The 19913-nt window shown below is 39.8% G+C and overlaps 1 protein-coding gene and 1 non-coding gene across 2 annotated transcripts in view; both read left to right on the plus strand.

The window, feature by feature from the left end:
* The window catches only part of MYO3B (myosin IIIB), a 375922-nt gene that overhangs the window by 299755 nt on the left and 56254 nt on the right, over nt 1-19913 (plus strand). The window contains 2 exon segments of the mRNA XM_036857648.1: nt 735-764; nt 766-835. Of these exon segments, the coding sequence (XP_036713543.1) occupies nt 735-764; nt 766-835 (100 nt within the window).
* LOC118898622 lies at nt 1143-1249 on the plus strand. The gene has a single exon (XR_005020766.1). It is a non-coding gene; the product is annotated as a U6 spliceosomal RNA (small nuclear RNA).

Consider the following 19913-nt stretch of genomic DNA (forward strand, 5'->3'; position numbering starts at 1 on the left):
TGAAGAGAGAATCAAAAGCCTGGGAGTTTGCTGCTGAGAATAAATGCTAGCTGCTCCCTGAGGTGATTTGTCTGTGCACTCCACTCTCTACAGATGTTAGAGCCTCTTTTTGAGTAAGGACCTGAGGTTCTTTGGTAGCACTTTGATATCCTGCTCGAATTCAATATGTGAAATGGAGGCGTCTCTCTGTGACTTGGAGCCCACAGCAGGCTTTGAAGTCTGATCCAATTTTTACTGCCTACTATTTGATGTTGAAAGGATGAAATGAAGAAAATGTACAGTTTTTGCCAGTAACTCTGCTGAGCATATGTAAGATTAAAAAAACAAAATCCTTTGGATGATATACTTAGAAATGTTAAGTAGATTAATACCTTCCTATAGGTTTTCTTTTTTCTTTCTTAGGGATAAAAATTAGTATAGGAGAAAATCAGCACATAGCTGTTTTCTACATGGACTATAATTAATTTAAGAGGGGGCTAGGTTGGCTTGTTCAGAGGAAGAAATAAATGGATGAAGCAAAAGGTGCTGAGACTTTGCAGCTAATTGCCCCAAGGAGAGGACCTCTACTCAGTTCTACTGCAAGACACGTGCAACTAACCACATGACCCCAATACACTTAGATTTTTCCCTAGTACCATTGAGGTTAAGGGTCCCTTACTTAAATGGAAGCCAAGTTCTAAGGCTGCCTCATCAGAGGATAAAAATAATGTTTCTCTTACTGGGTCTTTCTGAAGCACTCAGTTTCTGGGACTGAGTCTCTCTCTTTCTCAGACATGCCATGCTGCTCCAGATCGCCCAGGACTGAGTCCCTCGAGGGGAGCCCCTGCAAAATCTGGTAAGAAGAACATTTTGAATTGCAAGCTGTTTCTACCATTTGCATGCTTTTGTACTTTTTAATGAGTTGTTTAGGCAGGACTGTGTAGAAGGCAGATAGTAGTATAACCTAATGTTAGCAGAAAGTTCAGGTTTGGGAAGCCATAAAGACTGGAAACAAAACTTGCATTAGAAGTAGTAGTTTATCGCCCACCTGTGCCACTGAAGTTTACTTTTTTGAAGGAAGAAAATGAATATCAAAGGCCATACTTTTCCCTTTACTTGTAAGAACCTCAAATTAGGAAACTGCTTTAAAACTTTATTTTCTAGTGCTCGCTTCGGCAGCACGTATACTAAAATTGGAACGGTACAGAGAAGATTAGCATGGCCCCTGCGCAAGGATGACACGCAAATTTGTGAAGCGTTCCATATTTTTAAAAAAACTTTATTTTCTTAAAGGAAAGATAAACAATTGACCAGCTTTCAGTGGAGCAGATAGTTCAGGGTCAAAATCTAGGGCTTGGTAAAGACTATGGATTTAGAGAGAAGTTCTGCCGTTTTGGCAACACAGCTGTTCTTTCAGCAAGAATGTAGACATCTTGCCACACTCTTATGGAAAATAGAATTTTTGACCCCTTTTCTAAATTATTCGCTACAGAATATGGTAAAAAGTCAGTTTGGGGCCATATGTATGGCTATAATCAATACTTCTGGAAGATAAAATAGAAGCATGATCATAAGAAATATTTATGAACCAGGAAATACTAAGCACAAGGTGGATCATTCCAAAGGAAAAAATCTTTTCAACTTAAAATACTAATATTGCACTTACTATTGACCTCATTTATTTTTCTGAAATATGCAATAGTTTCTTAGGTTTCTCAAATTTTCTTCTTAGTCTGTTTTTCAGTGACAAAGTAGTAAAATATGAAGTGGGAAATGCGTAATAAATGTGTTAGGACCTTCAGTTCATACAAAGCAAACTCTTCAAGAGAGATGAGAGAGGATTAGTGTATTATAGCAGAACCTTTTAAATGAATATGCCAAAAATGATAAAACTGTCCAATGGACTAATTTCCCCACAGCCGGATAGTGTTTAGGAATAAGGCCACATGAGGTAGGGGTAGGAGTAGTGCAAAAAAGAAAATTGAGGAAAAAGATCGTGTGGTGGGACAGAATCCATTATGCGCGAATTTGGTTGGCATTTTTCTCTATCCAAACAGACAATTTCTACCTTTTAATTGGGATATTTAGACCATTTACATCTAATGAGATTGTTGATATATTTTGGTTTATATCTATCATCTTGCTATTTGTTTTCTATGTGTCCCATCCGGTCTTTGTTCTCTTTTAGCATTCTACTTTAAAATACACGTAAAAAGAAAATTTTAAAGCATGGTTGAGTAGCCAAAGGCACAGATTCTGGAGTCAGACCTGACTGTATTCAAATCTCTGCTTTCTGTGTAGTGTTAATAAAGCTATGTAACAACTCCTTGCCTCAATAACTACACATATAAAATTAGGGAAATGGTAGTTCATAGCCAAAGGGTTGTACTGAGGATTAAATAAGCTAGTAGAAGTAAAGGGCACAGCATGGTGTCTGGTTCATAGTAAGGGTACATTATTGTGTCAGATGCTGCAGTGGTATTTACTGCTATTGATATTATATAAATGCAAATTAAGTATAAAAAATGGGTAGAGAAATAAAGTTCTTACTGTAAGGCATTAAGTTTTGGTGGTATAGTTTAGGAGGAGTAAAAATATATTGTATTTTAAATTAACTACTAAGGAGACTTGTTGGATTATAATCATCTTTCCCTTTCTATTTAGAAAAGGATCCCCAAAAGTCAAACTTTTTAATAAGTTTCACATGTGATTTGCTGTAAATGGTTCATATGCACTTTCCTGTCACAGTTGCTCCTTCCTTCCAATCTAGATGGTTTTCTGTTGGGTCTGCCACCACTACCATGACTTCTCCTTAAACTCTTGTAAACAGTATCCTAAGTGGTCTTCCTGCTTCCATTCTTTTCCTCCTTCAACTTCCCTCATGCATGGATATCTGAGGAGCTTTTCTAAAGCATACCCTGATCATAACATTCTCTTCCACTATAATCTTCAGTGGCTCCCCATTGTTCCAACATCATCTCTAAACTTCTTGGTATGACATACAAGGCTGTTTCTGTTCTGGTCCTAATCTTCCTTTCTAGCTCTATCGTCCGCTGATCTCTCTCCCTTATTCTGTGCTTCAGAATATCCGAACCACTCTCTCTCCTCCACGCATGCCCAGTGTGTTCTTTCTCTCCTCTGTGATTTTGTTCGTGCTGCTCCCTTGCCCCACCTGTCCTCCTTTACTGTTCATTCTGAGTCCTCTCCGTTCTTCAGAGTCCACAATGGCTTCCTCTGAGCCCTTTGACTTTCCTTTAGTACTTATTGCATTCTGCCTTGTATTACAGTTATTTTCATGCATCTACTAGATTTTAAACTCTCTGGGGTCCTATCTTTTCTTTCTGAATTCTCTCCTTGCAACCTAGCCTAGGTTCCTAAATTGAATTCTTGAGCATCCAAAGCTGTGATGAAATATAGTGGAAGCAAGAATGAAATGAAACTCTTGAGTGAATGCGTCAGAGAAAGTTTTAAACCGTATTTTTAATAATCCTGGAACAAAATAAAAGATCTCTTAGGCACCCCCAAATAGGTAGAGCATACCAGTGGAACAAGTTAAAAAGATCCAAGTCGTTTCATTTTCTTGCTGTTGTTGTTCTGATCAGGGGGAGAGGGAAGGAAGGCTTGGGCAGGAAAAAGCATTTATAAATCAGATTCCTCCTGACCTTAGAAGGCAACAAAGGTGGATTGAAGAACAAAAGTTTTCCAGTTTTGTTTACGTTTTCAAGGTGATAAGCTGCAAAACTAAGAGTATATTTATTCTGCAAGAGACATTTTAGCCAGTTGTACCTTTATGTTTAATTCTTTGCCTTAACTGACCTGTTATTTCAATCCATGTTTCTGTGAAAGCCTGAGAATATTATGACCTTTTCAGTTTTAAGAAAACACCAACACCCAGTGATTTTGCCTTCTACCTTGCCGTGAGTGCTAACTTCACTGTTTCATAAAGGGGTCTGGAGGATATGGGGGTAGGGGGAGGCAGGGAGTAAATCTAAAGTTGCTTAATCAGGCCATCTCTGCTTAGAGCAGGCAGGCGAAAGAGCGCAGATTTGGGGCTCGGACAAAGGCTGTCTTCTGCCCCTCAGTCAGAGAATCTCAGAAAGGCCCTTAACTGATCCATTTGAGATCGACTCATTCCTCACACGGGAGAGGAAAGCACAGTATACCCAGGAAGTTCATAGTACGGATCACTTTGCCACTGATCCAAGCAGAAATTATTTAATTGTACTGACAGGCGTATATACAGACCCAATCTGGCTTTACTATGTAAAAATTTACTCTTTTTTTTTTAAAATTAATTTATTTATTTTATTTATTTATTTTTGGCTGCGTTGGGTCTTCCTTGCTGCACGCGGGCTTTCTCTAGTCGCGGCGAGCACGGGCTACTTTTCGTTGCGGTGCGCGGGCTTCTCATTGCGGTGGCTTCTCTTGTAGAGGACAGGCTTCTAGGCTTGCAGGCTCCAGTAGTTGTGGTTCACGGGCACTAGAGCCCAGGCTCAGTAGTTGTGGTGCACGGGCTTAGCTGCTCCGCGGCATGTGGGATCTTCCCGGACCAGGGCTTGAACCCGTGTCCCCTGCATTGGCAGGCGGATTCTTAACCACTGCGCCACCAGAGAAGCCCCCAAATTTATTCGTTAACCATCTGTTCTTCTATTTATTTATTCAGCAAACATTTATTAACACTTACTAAGTGCCAGGAACTTTCCTGGGCCAGTGCCTCTCAAAACAGTTTCAAAAGACCAGTTTTGGGTTGGGTGGTTTAATATCTAATGTGCACAGTCTGATACTTCTGTGAAATATAGTAAAAATGAATTACTAGGTAAATAATCACACATATAGGTGTGGTGTCTGTATCAAATTGATCTAAACTTTTCAAAATTTCTTGCTCTAACTTAAATTACTCTAAATTTCTTTAGTGATCTATTGATAGTCGGGACCAGTAGCAAGAGTCAGCCTGCAGACCACACTTCAGTAGCACTGTTCCGGGCATGTGTGATACCTCAGGGAACAACACGGTCAGAAAGTCCTGTCCTCATGATGCTGCATTCTAGCAGAGGGACAATAAACAATAAGCATATTCCATGAGTCCGTTGTATGGGATGTTAGAAAGGCAAAGTGTTATAGGGGAGAAAATACAGCAAGAGATTGGGAGGACGGTTTACTTTTAAATAGGGTGGTCAGGGTGGGCTGCACTGAGAAGGCTTGAAGGTGGTGAGCTAATTAGCCATGTGGATATCTAGGAGAAGAGCATTACAGGCAAAGGAAACAGCCGAGGCAGATGCCCTGAGGAGAGAGCGTGCGTGGAAAATGTGAAGAGTAGAAGGAAGCCCGGGTGATTGGAGCTGAGAGCAAGGAAGAGTATCATAGGAGGTGAGGAGCCAGCTGATATAGGGCCTAACGAACACCCTGGGGATCTGGTTAAAATGAAGGTTCTGATTCAGCAGCTCTGGGTGGCTCCTGAGATTCCTCAGTGCTAAGGAGCTTCCAGTTGTTGCTGATATTGTCCACATTTTGAGTAGCAAGGGTATAAACTCAGTGAATTGGGAGCGACTGGGTTGAGGATAGACTACGGACGCTATCAATGTATGAGATATTCTATGTAAGTTACAATTTCCAGACAGCTGAAACTTTCTAAAACCTACAACTCCCTTTCATATTAAGTGTACTGGACAGTTCTCCTTATTCTCAGTGTCTCGGGACATGATTATTAACAACAGTTGTCACACTGGCTGTAACGCAGAGATCCTCTGAGACCATTGTGAAATGGGACAGCCTACCCGTGCATTAAATGACCCTGAGCCATTATGATTTTTACTTAATGTGCCTAATTATTTGAACTTTCTTCTCTCTCAACATGAAGCTGGTGTTTCCTGCTATTGTTAATGTGCTCATTTTTTGTAACATACTTTCCTTCCACCTTCTCTCTTTTTCTCCTTGGTCGTGGCCTAAAAAAGAACAGGTTTTAAGCATCTTTTTCTGCATTTTATCAATAAAAAAGGGGATCTGAGTGGGGAATGTGAGGAAATCCCAATGAATGAAAGAAAGGGAACTGCCACAGATGTAGTAGGTATCGACTTTGGGCACATACTAGGTGCTTTACCTGTATTTTCTTAGTGTGAAGTATACAAGCTTAGTTTAAGTTTGTGACCTGCTTGTTCAAGGACCGTCATTGCCTGCCCCTGGGTTTCCTGTGATACCTCACCTACATGAAGTAGTAGGTTATCTTGGTTATCTTGGTTATCTTCCCGTCTACAGGTAGTATAAATTATTCGTATTCTTTTTGAAGGTCAAAAAGTCATTGCATTTGCTAAGAGTAACTTTAACTACATGGCTTTTTAAAGATGGAGGCTAGTACATTTTTAGGGAGCTGGGGAGCAGGTGGTATTGTACCAGCCTCCCAAGGGGGTCGCAGTGGCAGCCTGCAGTGTCAGGGTCTGCCCCTGCCAGAGCGTCTAATTTCGGGCTTTAGTGATCTGGTTTCAGATCTTTCTTCAGATTTGCTGAACAAATCACACACCCTTTCTTTTACCCACTTACTTCTCTAATGCCATCTACTTTGTTATTTGCCTTTGCCTTCCTCACTGCTCATCACTAAATTTTGTTGATCTTGGCAGAAGTTCAGCTATCAGAAAGCAAACGTGGGCTGTATTTTATCCTTGGAACTCTTAATCCTTAGGGTGGCCAAACATCTCAATTTTCCCAGGACTGAAGGTTTTCCAAGATGTGGATTTTCGGAACTCCCCAGGCAAACTGGGACAAGTTGGTCATCCTATAATAATACTGGAAGTTGAACTTGATTGGGCCGAGAACTAATTTTTTTAATTAGATCACGGTATCAGGCAAGACTGAGCCTTGGATCTGTGCTACAGAATCACCTCACACTGCCGCCTGTGTTTGGAAGGGGATACAAGCAGCTTGCCAAACCACAACCACTGTGATCATAAAGGGCTCAGATGTCGCCCATTTGACAGGGAGAGCGTGTTCCTACAACAGAGACTCAAAGGCAACATAATCCCTGTCGGGAAAGCACATGGAAGCCAGACCCTATGGAGGCAAGGCTACTGGGGCCTCCCTGTCCCGCACCCAGTGCCGTGGCAGAAAGCCACACACAAGGCTTAGAGGCCACTCTTGTGCCCTCACATATGGGTCGTCTCTGGTGTTTCGAATCCCTGCTCTTTTTGGCTCCCATATGGCTGATCCATCCTTTCTTCCTGCCTGGGTGCCACGGAATTCACCATAAACCCTCATCATGAAGCCTCGGTCTCAGGACTTTTCTCAGTGAGATGGTAAAGGAATTACGGGCCTAGAATTCTTACCTTTAGTGTGGGGGGTAGAATAACACACCTCTTTGTTAAAGGGTCTTTTTTAGGCTGGTGATTCTCAAACTTCAGGAATGTCAGTATCACCCAGAGCACTTGTGAAAACACAAGTTGTTGGCCCAGTCCATAGTTTCTGATTTTGTGTGGGGTATGGGAGAGGGGGGATTTGTATTTTTATCATGTTCCCAGGTGATGCGGTGCTGCTCGTTGGGGGACTGCCCTTTGAGAACCACATCCCCTATCTCTATGATACTCTATTGAATCAGAAAAAGTGAACTTTATATATATGGTTTTCTATTCTTCACTTAACAGACACTTATCAAGCACCTACTGTATGCCAAACACAGCCCCAGCAGTGAACTAAGACACTTAAGAGACAAATGCAATTCTAATAGCTGGGTCTTTGCAGCTGTTATTTTCCGAAGCAAGTTTGGTAACATATTGCGTGTCCACACTTATCTCAAGTGGTCTCATTAAATTCTCAGGAAGTTGTCAAGAACAAAGTTTCATTTACTTGTAACTTTGCTATAGAGGAGGAAGAGGGGAGTGTTCCAGACTTTCAAAAGTGTCTCAATTTCTAAAATTATTAGAAATTACTCCCTTTAAAAGATATTTCTATTTTATAAACTCTACTGCCTCTGCTAGCCTCCCGCAAGGCGGAAGTGCTCAAAACCCTACCAGGTCTGAATATTTGCTTGTATCTCTAATATGTATGTCATTGCCATAATGTTTGTGTCCTGGCTTTTTGCAAAAGAATTTAGGCAAGGCCAACATAAGGAATGCATGGTTTGAGGCTTGAAGGCATGAGGCAGAGGAATGGAAGGAGAAAGAGGAGAGACTATAGTTCTCCTAATCCCAAATTTAATTTCTAACATAGCCCCATTTATATTAATCACACACCTTCCCTATTCTGTTTAAAAGGCTTTCCTCATTTTACTAGATTTTGTCTGGGTCTTGCTTAATTTTGTAATTTTGGAGAATGCAGAGTGCTTGGGTCGTCAATTGCAGTCATGGTAGTTTACGCCAGCTGAGGCTCCTGTGCAAAATTGTGGCTTTCTACAGGAACCATATACGGTACCTACCAAGAGGCAAAGATTCCTTTTGGCAAAGCATTCTCCCTGAAATTTGGGGGTGTGGAGGATAAGGAAGAAGGGATGCAGTCCACATAGGTCAGCACTGCATCCACCCCTCAGCCAGCTGAGTCAATGAGATTTGGGCTCCATTGGAGGAGTTGAGGCTGGAGGGGAAAGTGGCTGCCACCGTGAGGGCTGGTAGGTAGAAGCCATGAGGTCATTTGTCAGCCACAATTCTTAAGGTCACATACCTCAGGGACAGCCTTGTGACAGCCTGTTCTCATTCTTGCAGCTCATTAAAGCCTGTTACAAAGTTGGATAGTTTTGGGACATTATTTCTGCTTAGATTGTTACTGCAAACATTTCTGAGGAAGGTGCAGCAGAAACTTTTACAGTGCTTTCCTGAGTGCATTAGGTCAGGATGCCCTCTTTGCTGATGCCAAGTTAGGTTCTGGCATTGACCCAGGATGTCAGGAGCGTAGCTGCCAAACAACGCAGGGCAGGGGTGGGGGCATGTGTGAGTCAAGTTAAGGTGCTTGGCTTTCAGAATTGGTCGTTGATGGCATGGCTGTAAAACGTGCCGAGAGGAATTTTGTTTTTACGTTCTTTTCTTACTCGATGTATTTGAAACAGCACAAATTCACTGTTAACCTTGGCTGCCTCATTTCTTTCATTTTAAAGGATTCTTTTCAACTTTAAAATGAAACATAGTTGTGTAGTAGGCGTGGAGTGATTTTTCTTTTTTACTTTTATTTGTTTTCCAAGATTGGGAGTAATAAATTTTTTGAGTTCTTTTTAAATTAATACTTTAATAGTTTTGGGTTTTTAGAAAAGCTGAGCGCAAAGTATTGAGTTCCCATATACTCCCTTACCTCTCCCTCTCCCCCCAGTTTCCCCTGTTATTAACATCTTGCATTAGTGTGGCTTGTTTGTTCAAAATGATGAGCCAATATTGATCTATTATTATTAACAAGGTCCATAATTCACATTAAGGTTCACTCTTTGTGTCGTACAGTCTGTGAGTTTTGACAAATATGTAATGACATGTATCCATCATTGCAGTGTCAAACAGAATAGTTTTATTTGCCTAACAGTCCCCTGTGCTCCACCTATTCATCCCTTCCTCTTTTTCCTTAGGCTCCTGGCAACCACTGATTTCTTTTTTTTTTAACTGTCTTCATAGTTTTGCCATTTCCAGAATGTCATAAAGTTGGAATCACACATATTATACATCAGTATATAGCCTTTTCAGATTGACTTCTTTCCATTAGCAATATGCATTTAAGATTCCTCCATGTCTTTACATGGTTTGATAGTTTATTTCTTTTCATTGCTGAAAATAATCTATTATATGGACGTACCACAATTTGTTCACCCATTCATCTACTGAAGGACATCTTGGTTGCTTCCAGTTTTGGCAATTATGAATAAAAGCTGTTATAAACTTTTTGTGTGGACATAAGTTTTCAGCTCCTTTGGGTAAATACCAAAATGTGTGATTGCTAGATAATATGATAAGAGTACCTGTTTAGTTTTATAAGAAACTGCCAAACTGTCTTCCAAAATGACTACACCATTTTGCATTCCTACCAGCAATGAATGAGAGTTCCTGTTGTTCCTCATCCTCACCAGCATTTGGTGTTGTCAGTGTTCTGGCTTTTTGCCATTTTAATAGGTGTGCAGTGGTATCTCATTGTTGTTTTAATTTGTATTTCCCTGATGTGGAGCATCTTTTCATATGCTTATTTGCTATCTGTATAACTTCTTTGGTGAAGTGTCTGTTCACATCTTTTGCCCGTTTTTAAATTGTGTTGTTCGTTTTCTTATTTGGAGGGTTTAAGAGTTCTTTGCATATTTCGGATACCGGTCCTGTGTGAGGTATGTGTTTTGCAAATATTTCTCCCAGTCTGGGGCTTGTCTTTTCACTCTCTTAACAGTGTGTTTTGTGGAGCAGTAATGAATTTTTTATGTATATAATCAGGGAGAAAAATGTTTTTAAATAAACCTGGCTCTCATCTTAGTATAGCACCCACTCCCTTTCCCAGAAAAGGAAACAGCCTGAGAGGAACAAGGTGATTGGTTGTTCAGTAATTGAATATGTGAGGACCGTGACATGAGTGTGTTCCCTAAATTAAATGTAATCAATTCTAAGTGTTATAGGGAGGCAAGAGAGACATAGTCCAAAATTAAATGAGGGGGAAAACACTGTGGTTATACAACTGTTTGCAGACCATGGTAAGATTTTTCTCTGTTTCATTTTTATTGACTCTCTTTTAAGTAACTAGAACTTCTAGAATGACCAGGAAGATTCGGGGTTGTCTGCTTCCAGTAAAAACTGTACTTAGCAAGAGAGAAATTGTCGGTTTAAGTTCAAAGAGGGCTGGGAGAGAGTGAAATGCACCTTTATTACTCTTTCATTCAGGTACTCTGTCAGCTGATGTTTACTGAGCAGTTATTAAGTGGCGGGTGCTATATTGGGTGCTGGTGGTATATATGCAGCAAGATCCAGGCTGCCCTGTGGGTTTACATTCCTAGGGAAAAATGGATAAGTAAACCTAAAATCAAATCTCCTTCGGCCAGGGTGTCAGTAAGATCGAGCTTGGTGACCCTGCAGTTGTTCTACGACAGGGATACCTTCGTGGTCTCATGGGAGCAGAGAAGGGTCAGTGGGCTGACACCAAAGCTGAGAACTGAAGGGGGATCAAGAACCAGCCAGGCAAAGAGTGAAAGATGTTTCTGGCCCTCTGCCTGTTCCCTCTTCACACCAGGAAAAGCTCACACATGAGAGATACCAGATTGTGGTTGTTTTGTTTTTAACCTAGTTTTAAATTCTGAAATGTAACATGCTGACAGAAAAAAAAAGGTTTAAAAAAGAGATGGACAGCATAGTGAATTATTATAAAGCGCCTGCACAATTACAGCTGAGCTCAGAAGAGAGAACTTGCAGCACCTCAGAAGCCTTCTGCTACCTTTTCCTGATGACTCTCCTCCTCCTCCCTCGAGGTCACCCCCTAAGTATGCATCCTAAATATCATAGTTTCATTTTGCCTGCTTTTCAGCTTTGTATAACTGGAATCACACAGCATATATTCTTTGGTTTCTAGCTTTTTCTTCTTCTTTTTTTCTTAACATAATATTTTAAGATTAACATGTTTGTTTTCAATGCTGTACACTATCCCATTTTATGAATCCATTCTTGTGTCTCTGAGCATCTGGTTGAGATCCTTTTGCTCAACCTTCTCATTTCACAGATGAGAAAACTGAGTCCCAGTTGGTCAACCCAGAGCTGGAACCCAACCCAGAGCTGTGTTCTAGGGAGAAATCAAGGAAGTGATGCCTCTGGACCAGCTCTCAGGGCCCAGATCATTCTTGATGGCACTTTGGACGGCCATTTTAGCCTCTTAAATGTATTTTCCTCTTTGCTCTTCAGAGCAACAGAGAAAAATAGAAACCTCAAGGGGATGAACACTTAGCTGTATGTTCAGTTGTAGACCCTGAAGTCTGCCGCATTACACTCAAGTTATTTGACTGTTTGTTCCTGGCCAGAGTTTAGGACTTCATGGGCTCTATCCTGATTAGGCTCAAAGGCAAGAAGGCAAAATAAGGGACATAAAGCCATGCCTGGGGGATTATTGGCATTAAGTGTAAGTGTTTTGTTTAGCTCAGACTGCTGCTGGATTTAGATTAAAATTACTTGTGATTTAAAAAAGGGAACAGATACATTTTTTATAAAACTGTGAATATGAAGTTGGGATAATGACAGGAGGGAGAAGTTCAAGATAAACAATTGAGTTTAAATGAGTCCACAGTTTTTCTCCCAACTCAGAACAGTCCACAGCGGTCTCCTGATCACCTGCAAGTCACTGTACTCTATCCTAAACCAAAGCCTTCCTGAGCTCTGCCCACCACCCCAAACCTGTCCACATTTTGCCCATTATTTCCACTGCTTTGCTAGTATTTAAGCCTTTTATTACACTGAACTTTCCTGCTCTGTGATCTGTGTTCCTAGGATGTGTGTGAGTGTGTGTGTGTGTATGTGCGTGTGTGTGTGTGCACGCCTGTGAGTGTTGGAGATGCTCTGGCAGCTTTGAGGGAACTCTGGGTCAGAACTTTGTCCTTCAAAAATAAGACGCCAGATTATGGGCTTAATGCATGAGAATAGAGCCTGGCATATGTAAGGCACCTAATAAATGTTCAGCTGCTGCCGCTGCCATTTCTCCCTCCTGAAATGAGAATCACTTATGAAAGCACTTAATTTTCAAGTTAACAACTCCTTCCTTCCTTCTATTCAAATTGTCAAGTCTTATGGAGTGTGCTAAGATTTCTACAAACTGCATTGGTTTTTTTCTCGATGCCACCATGAGTCTTAAGAGTTTATCACCTTGGAACTTTACCACATTTAAAAAGCGTGGGACTAATTTGTTGGTATTTTCTGTGTCTGGCAATTTGTGTAATGGGAAGGAGTCATGTTTCAGTAATCCGCCTAAATGGTATAAGGACTATTTAGAGCTCCCACCGACTCAGAGCTCCGTTTCCTTTCTCTGCTGTGCAGAGGGTCAGTTAGGCTGCTTGGCGGTGGGTAGTTAGAACAGCCGGTAAACCCAGACACTAGGCTGGGCTTGTCTGACCTAATATACACAAAGATCAGTGGTCCCAAAGGAACACTTCCTTTTTAAAGGAAGAAATTAATGATATCCCTTTTCATTACACTGGTGCCGGGAATTTTCTCTAAGCAGCCTCTTTTAAAGAACAAATTCAAACAGGCCCCAGAAACAAATGCAAGAGATCTACAAAGCTCTTAAGGGATGAGTTTACACACTATCCTAATTTCAAAGGAGAAGTTTTGATGCCAGGACACAATGGCTGGGTTCTCCCAGTGGGCACACACCAACTTTAAATGCCAAACTCTGCATTTGTGCAGAAATCAGATAAGTGCAAAGAGCTCTAAGCTTGTTTCAGCTCTTAACTGATATGTCCTCCAAAAGGACAGTTTGCATGCTAACTCATTACCCAGGGTCTGAATGTTTGGGGTATGGGTGGGGGACAGAGCATCCAAGGATCCACTCCAAATCTCCAAGGGTCAAATTACAAAGTGTCCGTTCTGTTTGCCCTTCACTGCTATATTTATCCACACCCAGAGCAGTTCAGCTCACAGCCTCACACTTGCACTCTGCCCTCTGATCTTCAACTTGGGTTGCCGTCTGGGTCCAGGTCTTCTCGTGTTGTGGGCTGCCATTCTTTGTTCTAGACTGCATCCTCTTATTCAGTTTATTAATGGAGCCTCCACTTCATGTAGCAGTTTCTACCGAACACTGTGGGAAAGCATTGGAAAAAAGTACATCACATTATCTCTCCCCATAAAGGGGGAGTTAAAATAGATGCTCCCTCCAACCCACCACTCTGAGCAAATTATTTGATGAACAACCTGTAAATAATTGCTGAAGGATTAGAGGATTGAACACACACTGCATAAAAGTTTTGCTTATATTATCTGTAACCACTGAATTATAAATATTGACCTTAGGGTGATTATCTTCTCTCTAGCACTCCTGACAAATGGTCATGCAGGCTGATTTCATGTGTTCTTTTGCAGACTTTTTTATATCCTGAGCCCCTTTGAGAAGCTGATGTAATCCACGCCCCCTAAGCCCAGAAAATGAACAAATGCACAACTGCACCATTTTGCGCATAATGTCAAGAACTTCCTGAACATCTTCATGGTTCCATAAGGGTCTGCATCACACGTTAAGAATCTCTATACCAGTGAGAGTAGCTGACTAATTTTGAAGACTATCAATTGTATGGTTAGAAAGCTTGATAGAAGGACTTTTCTTGTTGCTTCGCAGTAACAGGACAATAAAAAAAATGGCTACTTCCTTTTCCACATGGCAGTTCTTCAAATATTTGTAGATTGTTATAGGTTTCTCAGTGAGACTTCTCTTTGGGGCCTTTGACACTATAATTCATCAAATAACCCTTAAAAGCTATGGCCACATTAGGAAATTTTTGTGCCAGGATCTAAGGCCTTGGGGCTAGAAGACATGCGTGCAATCCAAAAAAGATAGGGGTGTAGTTCTCAAAAATGCCAAGGTAGGTTGCTATAGTATTTTCCTTCTTCATTAAAATAAAACAGAACAGAACAAAACAACTGATCCCTTTAAAAAAAAAAAATTAAAAACCTCAGAATTCTCTAAAAGACTAAAACATTGAGCTCTGTTTATTTCTCCATCACCTTAACTCTTTTTTTAATTAAAAAAATATTACTTAGGGGACTTCCCTAGCGGTCCAGTGGTTAAGACTTTGCCTTCCAATGCAGGGGGTGCAGGTTCGATCCCTGGTGGGGGAGGTAAGATCCCACATGCCTCATGGCCAAAAAAACAAAACATGAAACAGAAGCAATATTGTATCAAATTCAATAAAGACTTTAAAAATGGTCCATATAAAAAAAAATCTTTAAAAAGATATATTACTTAGCTATTGCTCAATTTTCCATACTTAATAGAGAGAGAAGGAGAATTCTTAGTAGAATTCTAGACTGAAAGATGGAACATAAGATTGAGATAAAATCATTTTACATTTTACTTTGAATTCCCTGCAAAGTGGGGCTAATATTTTCTGATCCACTTGTAAATGCTCAGATACTTTATGCACAACATACATTAGTATTTTTGCTCTCCTTGAAAGCAGTTACTTCCTGGTTCTCATTAATATCAGTCTGAACTTAGATGTTACTCTATTTTGACTTCTTAGGCCACTAATTTTATAAAAGTATTAACGGTCCCAGAAATCTCATATGTTGTATTTTAGAGTTTTAAAATTGCGCTTGGTTTTTTTCTTTCATTGAAGGCTGAATTATAACTAGATAGAATTTAGGAAGAATCAAGATACAGATAAAACAATAACAAAACCTCATAAAACCCCCAAATAACAAAAACAAACTTGACTGAATGTCTAGAGATGAGGTGTTTGACTTGGCTTTAGGCAGTCAGTTAGCCATCACTAAAAAATGAGTAGGTTGGACCAAGTCATGCCTGAATTCCCTAAAGTTACAAGATTCTATGTAACTAAGTTCAAGAAATGTATCAGACAGAATCGCAGGAGGAAATAGATTGCACACTCAAATTAGGATAGATTGGGGATTGCTTAATAAAGGGATTATTTTAAAAGGTTATGGGCAGGATATAAGGAAACTATAAAGGATAGTAAGGATAGTAGGGTACCCTGGGGGCTAATGAGAGTGGAGCTGTTAGCACATACACCTAAAAGACAAGGAAAGGTCATGGCGTCTGGAACCCGGTAGGAAAGATCCATGTGAATAGAAGGGTCTTGAGAAGAGAGATGACCTTCAGTCAAGAACACAGTCAACACAAGACAACCACACAGGAAGGAAGCTGCGAAATAAGAGAGAGTATTTTATCTCTCTTTCCTCACTTTCTTCCTTCCTTCTGATGTCCTGCTAGGGCTCTTCATTGGCCAATGGAAGAAATGCTACAGCATTTAAAAGGATCCAATATAACTTCAGTTCCTAATAAAAAATTCACAGTCTCCTTCACGGAGATGAAAAATACTTCTTTGGAATATATTTTTTAAAATAGTGCCTTAGTAAGGAATTGTTCTCTACTTAAATAAGAGACACTGGAATACAGTGACTTCAGTAGATAAATGTTCATTTTCCTCATGCCACCAGAACTCCAGAGGGTAGGCAGTTTTTGGTATTGATTCAGGATATCAAGAATGTCAGGCAAGGCCAAGCCCCTGCAATTCTCTTGGCTTTTTTTTCATGGTCTCAAGATGGCTGCTGGAGCTCCAGCCATCGTGGCTGCGTTCTTTGTGAAAGGACAAAAAGGATTTTCCTAGAGGCCCTATGCAGTGCCTTCTGTTTACATCTCATGGCCCTCCTTTATCTGCAGGAGAACCTAAAAAAATATTTAAGTTGATCATGTTGTTGCCCTTATGATATAAGCATTCTATTGGGAAAGAAGCAAGAAATAATGAATGTTGAGTAGAAAACTAATATTGTCTACCCAAGATAGAATTTAATCATCTCAGGTGCATATGCTAAGGATATAGTTTCATGCTGGTTTCTGATCTGGGGAATTTTCGACTCATATGAATCAAATGTTCCCTCCTGAATGATCAGATTTAGCCTCCGATCTTTCTTCATGGAATACCAAGGCCTGCAGTAAAGAGAAAGGCCACTTATAAGAGATGGCTATAAAATTCTAAGGCAGATTTTCAAGTGTGTCTTTGAAACAGTTTGTCCAAACAAAATGAAACTATTTCTGGTAGAGTCTAGAAATGGGAGAAATGGAAAAAACACACTTAGCATGCTGGTGGAAGTATAAAGGAACAGTTTTTGTGCAGAAATATTTTGCAGTGTATATTGAGGGACTTTTAAAAATGGTCAGATCCTTTATCCCAATAATTTACTCATAATCTGCCTTTTTAAAAAGTCTAGAAAAAGTTAAGAGAACAGCTAAATAAATTTGATACCGCTATATTGTGGAATAATATATAACTATTAAAATTATATTACATTACATAAATGCATTTATGATAGCATGGGAGAATTGGTTTTATTATCATATTAGCCTAAGGTTCTGCTGTAGTTTTTCTTGAGTATTTTAATTCTCTAGGTCTGCCTTTCCTTTAATATCCAACCGAAATGGCTGGAGCCCCCACCCTAGTATTAATAGTAGGATTTATACCCTCTACTCCATTGCTGCTCGTCAAACAAACAAACACCCCTTCAGAAAGAAATTGACCAAGAGCTTTAAAGGGACATTCATAAAAGGAAAAAATACAAATGACCTATGACTATATGCAAAAATGTTCAACCTCAAAATTTAATAGGAGAAATGAAAATTTCTCTCTTGCTTATCAAACAGGCTATGATGAAATAAAGATAATACCTGGGCTGTCAGGAAAACAAGGAAACAAGGGCACTCATAGTAGTTTGTGGCAGGGCAGCAGCCTCTTTTAGGGCAAATCTGCCAATATATCATTTGGCCCAGCAATACCTGCTCCATAAACTTATCCTCTGTACATAATTGGATAAGCGCATTGGAAGCAATATATACTATTCTGTGGCTAGTTGTATTGAAGTATAAAAAGAACCCAGTGATGTTAATTCTTGGTCACTCTGTGAATTTTGGTAGATAAGAAACAGGGAAGTGCTTGACATGGTACCTAACACACAGTAGGTGCTTCATAAGTGTTTATCAAACGATAAGTTAATTCAGATGGGTAGACACTTTTGGGGAAATAGGTTTTGTCTCAAAGAGTATCTTGCATTTTAGTCTCGTGTTCTAAATATTTCTGATCAACATTTGTAGCTGTGGGACTAGGGCTTAGGGGATAGGGCACAGCCATCTGTCAAGAACAGTGGGAGACTTTAAGGGATGAGATTTCTTTCTGTTTGTCTGTCTTTCTTGTCTTTTTTGTACAAATTAACTATGAAAATGAATGTGGTCTCCAAACAAGACCGGAGAAAGAGATTAGTAGTGAGCCTTGGAAAAGTCTGTAGGGGGCAAGGTAGACCAAATCAGGTTGCTCTGTGATTTATTTAGCTTATGCAGTGCTTTGGGTGAGAGAAAAATTAACTGGGTCATCTGATTGACAAGCATAATCATTTTAGATAAATTTGCATAGTCTGGAGAGATGGTCTCAGGCCCTGCTGAAAGGAGGTGTAGCTTGCTTTCAAGTCTTTTCTCCTCCTCTGCTCAAACACTTTTCCCATAACACACCTGAAAAATCCCCCAACCTTTGTTGCAAAAGAATTTAGCTACAGTAATCAGTGAAGACAACTTGAAATATTGGACTTCATATCAGCAGGTTACAACACATTAAAATACGCTTGGATTTTAATGGTGAAAATATGTCGAATTAGAAACTTCTGCAAGTTGCATTACTTTCTCAGCAATTCCCAACAGAGTATGTTTAAATCACTCAATGTAAGAAAGCATCTAAAATAGGTTAAGAGACTTGTTCTTAACTGTTTGTGTTACAAAGGGAAGGATGAAGTAACGCCGCTCAGTTAGAAGGACTTTGGATAGAAAATTCAATTTAGGTATATAACATGGTGTCTAAGAAGAAAAATGAGTTTTAGAAAACGGCTATGGCATTATTTTTTTTTATTGATTGTAATGCCTGAGAATTTTTACCATGTGAATTGTATAGGCAATTAAAGAAAATAAAGCTTACATTTTAGTCTCATTTTGAATATGCATTACAGCTAGAATTCTATCATTTGAATTTTTCTAAGTTCTGCTTACCCCAGCAACTAAATATTATTATCCACTTTACAGAGAAAGTTATGAGTGGCTGGTAAGAAAATCCTAATTTTTTCCACAGCCATTTCCCCTGACTAATTTATTAACGTTATCTGCACCAAACTTATTCAAAGTATTGAAATCTATGGTGTTATCAGACCAGGCTGGCAAAAGAAAGCTCAGTTTTAAAAAAATTATACACCAAGTGTGAATAGAGTTGGCATTTTGAAGAGGGTCCCACTCTCAATAAGTAAATCTTCTCAGTATAATTCTGAAGCTCAAATGTTTCTGATTAGCGTCCTGCTGTCTTATTGGTACCTCCTGTAAGTCAGAAAGATAGTAGAGTGCATGCGGTCCTCACATCTTGGCCATGATTGAGTCCAGGTTTGAGAGGAGGGCAGTGACCTGATGAAGAAGTGCAAGCCTTCTCTGCCCGAGTCAGAGACTCAAAGCTTTAGAACTCTGGCACGGGTGTTTGTTCAACCATCTAATCTTTAATATTGTCGTATTTTTAAACGAGACACTCAGCCTGGTGGCCTGTGGGAAACCGGTTGTTATAGAATTTTGCAAGCAGCCTTCAGTTTAAAACAGTTTGAACTGCATTTATTGTCATGAGGAGGGTGTTGTCTTGTCTTCCCGGAGACTCCTTCTAAGAGCAAAAATAAAATGATGCAGTGCAGGAAGAAGAAGGAATGATTTCAGTTATAAACTTGATGTTTAGTTATAAGCTTATTATTATATATTTGTAATAATAATTAAAATATATTCTACTGAAACTGTCATTCTAATACTAAAATTATAACTAGATGAGTGTTAATGAAATCAATAAGAATTTCAATAAGATCTTTGTAAATTTCTTTAAGTTTCTCAACTGAAAATGTTAAATTTCTCCCCTACTGATGGATTTTAGGTGATGCTAGTGAAGACTGCAGGAGATTCAAAGAAAAGGACTTATAGAAATGTTTGAAGCTGTCTTTGGACCTGAAAGTATGACATTCCTTTGCTCATATAAAAAGTCACATAATGAAATGTTTAAGAAAGCTAACAGGGTACAGATCGAATCAGAGCCGCAAAGAACAAAATCACTGAGCTTCACTTCTGATCAGCGTAAGATGTTTTGTTTGGGTCCTTTGGCTAAAGTTGGAAAGGAATGACGTGCTGAGTGGCTCATCTCAGGATGCTGAGATGCCTCCAGGCAGAAAGTCCAATGGAAAAAAACAACTCTCAGCCAGACTCACAAAGTGAATGTCACCGTGAGGAAAGCCACACCTTTT

The sequence above is a fragment of the Balaenoptera musculus genome, chromosome 7 (genome assembly GCF_009873245.2).
Source record: "Balaenoptera musculus isolate JJ_BM4_2016_0621 chromosome 7, mBalMus1.pri.v3, whole genome shotgun sequence".
NCBI lineage: Eukaryota > Metazoa > Chordata > Mammalia > Artiodactyla > Balaenopteridae > Balaenoptera > Balaenoptera musculus.